Source organism: Olea europaea, chromosome 10, assembly GCF_002742605.1.
Source record: "Olea europaea var. sylvestris chromosome 10, O_europaea_v1, whole genome shotgun sequence".
NCBI lineage: Eukaryota > Viridiplantae > Streptophyta > Magnoliopsida > Lamiales > Oleaceae > Olea > Olea europaea.
Window position 1 is genome coordinate 42,880,143 of NC_036246.1, and position 4,941 is coordinate 42,885,083.

Sequence of the window (4,941 nt, forward strand, 5' to 3'; positions counted from 1 at the left end):
ATTTTTATGTAAATTTGAAAAAGTAGATTAATTTTTTTTTTTTTTTTTTTTTTTTTGGCATTGTATGTTGTAGCCTTTGCGCCATTCTTGAATGAGAGTTATAAGTATCCACAAGTTCATTTTCTATGGGAAGGGGGTGTTAAGGGTATCTAATACAATAAATTGTATAGGCTTTTATCTATAAATAGGTAGAGGGTAGTCTCATTTTAGTTTGGCTGAAATTAGGGTTTCAAGTTGGGAGAGAGAGAGGACTCTCGAATGATCGTCAAACATTGTGATTCATCTTCATTTAGCAATACAATTTTACAGTTTGTTCTTTTGCTTTTTAATCTATGTTGGTACCTATCATTTGGTATCAGAACATCGATTTTAGGGCCAATGACAAAAAAAAAATAGAGGAAAGTTTGGGCTTGGTAGTGGATAAGATGAAACTAGATTATTGGCCATAGAAAATGCGAGAGTATGCTACAGAAGAATGATGAACAAGACACTTGTGAATCTGATCGGGCACAAAAGGAGAATTAAAAGGAGAAGATGCAAGAAATTCCTCGGTTCGACTGAGAGAGTGGGCTACCAAGGAAGAGAGATTTTGTTCTAAATTTCACCTCCAAACCAGAGAAATTGGAGGCAATGGAGAGGCCATTGCATGGTCTTTATTGGCAGATCGACTCCAACCTATACAAAATTGAGGCGAATTGGAGAAATTATTTGGAGAATGATTCTGACCATCAATAGATGTCTATGATGCACTGATACAAACCCGTGTGTCCGACACGATATGTGTCGAATACGTCGACTCGTGATTTTTAAAAAAAGTACCAATATGGCACGTTTATTAAATTCTTCAAAATTCTTCATTTATATAGTTTAAATTTAGTTTTATACTTATTATTGAATTTTTTTTGTTGAAATCTTTTAAATATGAGTACTTATTTATTATTTTCTAATAACTTTGAGTTAAAAATATATAATAACTATAGTAAGAAAGAAAAATGATTATTGTAGAGTGTTCGAAGAGTGTTGGTATCAACACATATCCAACACGTGTCGGACACAAACATGCTACCTTAGTTAGAGTGTTTGTGCTACTTGGATAGACGTCGTGATTTTTAGAAATTTTAGCCCTTGAGCAGCAGAAGGCAATGCAAATTCACCTTCACTTAGTTGGGGTTTTATCATTTTAATGATTCGGGCCTGTGCCTAAGTTGTACTCTTATGTCCTATCCGCTTTGGAAGATCATGTGTCAATCTTACCCCTAACGGAATTATTTCGCACTTTAGGATTTACAAAGTTGACCTCTATCTTAGAGTCACTTAAAGAAAACCAAAAAATAATTTCTATAGACATAAATATTAAATCGTGTTGCCAAAAGCCGTCTTAGCTCTAACCGCCTCGTTCCGCTAGTTCCCTGTAAGGGCCGGGGGGGATGATACTCAATAAGTATGTCGGTATATTGTATAACGTGTTTAGAATTTAAAAAAAATGAAAATTCATAACATACGTAGAGGAGACAATTTTATTAGAACTTACGTGATAAACTCCAGCCCCCATATCATGCTAACATTCATAGTCATATTCTTATGGGACCCATAATCATGATTCCAACATCTAAAACAACGTAAACAATTCACATACAACATCGCGAACTTACCTATAAAAATGGGTTGAGAAGTTGAGGATGATTTGGCCCTTGGACAAAATTGAGGCTCCCTTTGACTTTACAAATAACAAAACACTACTTTAATATGCATATCTTATGTGTCAGAGAGAGAAGAAGATGAATAATGCTGGCTGTACCGAAAGAGGCTCACAGGGGCTTTACAGAAATTTTGAAAAATGTTGAGCTGGCTAGGTCACACTTTTTCTTGTTCGTTGACTTCGTCCCTTTTTTGTCATTAATAGAAAAAATAACAAATAACATGCCTTTTTCTTCAGAACAGGGACGAAGAAAAGCGGGAAAACTTCTGCATTTCTGCCATTTCTCATTGTCGCCATTTTCTTCAATAATGCCTTCTTTTGTCTGACGGGAAATTGCATATTTGTGTGGTTAGAAGTCCTCACCGTCGACGGCAAGGCAACCGGCGCTGTACCTTGGGGGAAAACCCTCCTCATTTTTGATTTTTTTCCCATTCTATTCCAATATTTGGCAGCCCATCCTTTCGTTCGACGGCCGACCGTAGTATACGATGATGTTAAACTACTGGAGTCGGGTTGTATAGGGTTCGCGTGTACCCGCAAAGGGTTCGATCTTCGTTGGCAGCCATCAAAACGATGAAGCATTTACCCAAAATTTGGGACGCAAGGAACGTAATCTTTTTAGGCCTATAACATTTGGGAGCTATCACCATTTTGGACTAACTTTCTGGTACTCAGTAAGTAGAAAATGTAATGATCTGAGTTTTGATTTTTGAAATTTCACTTTTCTTGAAGATTTTTCTGCTTAATTCAAATAAGACTAACGAGTAAGAAATAAATTATGGAAAAAATGAGTTTTGATGTTACTTGCCAAGCGGAACTGTAAATATTATATCTAACCTACTTCAACATGGTTGATGTATTGTCAAATATGTCTAGATTGATAGCAATTACACAATCTGTTTAGGTTTTACAGTAAAAACATTATCACTTACATAACAATTTCAAGTTTGAGTATTAATTTGTTTGAGGATGGGAAGATAAGTGATAATGCAATGTAGTGGAACAGAGACGGCGAAGGCGTCGTGGAATTTCAGAGAGCTACTGCATTGTATAATCCGCAGCTAACTGCAATGCTGAGTAGTCTAAATAGTGATCTTGGAGCAGATGTTTTCATAGCTGCAAACGCATTCGAAATGCACATGAACTTTATTTCTGATCCTCAGACTTACGGTATGTTTATTTACTTTACTTCTATACTGCCTTTTCTCATTCAAAAAGTCAGCAATAATAAAAAAACAAAATAAAAATCTACAACTATATGTTTAACTGGGCCGGGCAGCGATCGGCCTTTCCAAATTTTGAGCAGACCAGCACTCTGTGGCCCGTAGGCCGGTCCCAAGGTGCTGGGATGGGCACACGCGCCTCGAGTCACCCTCTTGGATTGGTCCATTAACCTATTATGACACCATTAGCTACTAATTAGTTAGATAGTATAATACTTATTTTTTATCTTTACGTGTGCTACTTTTTTTTGATCTATTATTTACTTAGTTTCCCAACATTCAGCTTCATCTCCTGCCCAAAAAATGAACATAATTACGAAATGATTTCTAAGTATAACATAACATCCTGCCCGGAATTAATGAATTGGTTTCCTGTCATTATCTTTAGCAGTTTTTCCTACCTTTTAAATATTACATTAATATAGATTGGACTTGTCATAATTTAACTTCTTTTTTTCTTGCAGCATAGGAAATTATGAAAACTAGAAATGACGAACTTGTTTCAAAATTTGGAAATGACGAACTTCTTCCAGAATTCAATAAGACAAAATGGGCCGACTGTACCAGAGGTGGGTATGATGTTCAACGATGATAAAGAAGCGTATGACTTCTACAAAAGGTATGCCTATGATATTGGTTTTCCAGTTCGAAAAAGAAACTCAAAAAAGGGGGATGACGGACTATTGAAATATGCGACATTTACATGTAGTCGTGAAGGTCGAAGACCGAGTAATGCAAGCGGCTCTTTAAATCCACAACCAATCAGTCAAACAGATTGTAAAGCAAGGATCTCTGCTTCTTCGAATAGTCATGGAATGTGGAGAATTAATACTGTCCACCTTGACCATAACCATAGAACTAGCCCTTCCAAGTCTAGGTTGTACCGATGCAACAGAGAGTTGAGTGCAACTGTGAAACAGAAACTTGAAGTGAATGATTTTGCAGAAATTCCGTTACATAAAAGTTTCAACTTCGTAGTTGTTGAAGCAGGTGGATATGAGAATATGACGTGTGTGAAAAAGGACTGTCACAATTATATTGAACAAGTGAGGCGATTGCGACTTGGGGAAGGAGATGCGGCTGCAATACAAAGTTATTTTTCAAAAATGCAAGCACGATGCTCAGGTTTTTACTTCAGTATGGATGTAGACGACGAGTCTCGCCTAAAGAGCGTGTTTTGGTCCAATAATAGGTGTAGGAAGGCATATATGGAGTTTGGGGATGTTGTCACATTTGATACAACTTACCTCACTAACAAGTATGACATGCCATTCGCACCTTTTGTTGGTGTAAATCATCACGGTCAATCAACTTTGTTCGATTGTGGATTGTTATCGAACGAGGACACGGATACCTTTGTTTGGCCGTTCAAGACATGACTTGAGTGCATGCATGGTAGAGCTCATCATGGAATAATTACTGATCAAGATAGGGCTATGCAAAATGCTATTGAGATTGTTTTCCCAGATACAAAGCATAGGTGGTGTTTGTGGCACATTTTGAAGAAGTTGCCGGAGAAGTTTGGGTACTATGTTGATAAGGCTTCCATATTTTTGGCTATACATCAATTGGTGTATGATTCACAGAATATTGAAGAATTTGAATTAGGTTGGAAAGAGATGATCGAGACATATGAGTTGATAGATAATGAATGGTTGTCGGGGTTGTATGTTAATAGAGGTCGTTGGGTGCCTTGCTTTTTGAAAATGGCTTTTTGGGCGAGGATGTCCACAACTCAGTGAAGTGAGAGTATGAATGTGTTCTTCGACGGTTATGTCCATTCGAAGACCTCTCTGAAGCAGTTTGTGGAACAATATGAAAGAGCACTCAGAAGTAAGGTCGAAAAGGAGTTCCAAATTGATTTCAAGTCATACTCACAAACTGTACCATGTGCCATGAATTATGAAATCAAAAGGCATTTTCAATCAGTGTATACTATTTCAAAATTCAGAGAAGTCCAAGAAGAATTTAAGGGTAAGGTATATTGTGATCTCATATCTGAAAAGGAGGGATCTTCAG

At 37.0% G+C, this 4,941-nt stretch overlaps 1 protein-coding gene across 1 annotated transcript; it reads left to right on the forward strand.

Annotated features, from left to right (window-relative positions):
- The first annotated feature begins 3,437 nt into the window (after positions 1 to 3,437).
- On the forward strand, positions 3,438 to 4,664 carry LOC111400703 (protein FAR-RED IMPAIRED RESPONSE 1-like). Its single transcript, XM_023028094.1, has 2 exons — positions 3,438 to 4,180; positions 4,322 to 4,664. The coding sequence occupies exons 1-2, from the start codon at positions 3,438 to 3,440 to the stop codon at positions 4,662 to 4,664; spliced, it is 1,086 nt and encodes a 361-aa protein (XP_022883862.1).
- Positions 4,665 to 4,941: the final 277 nt, after the last annotated feature.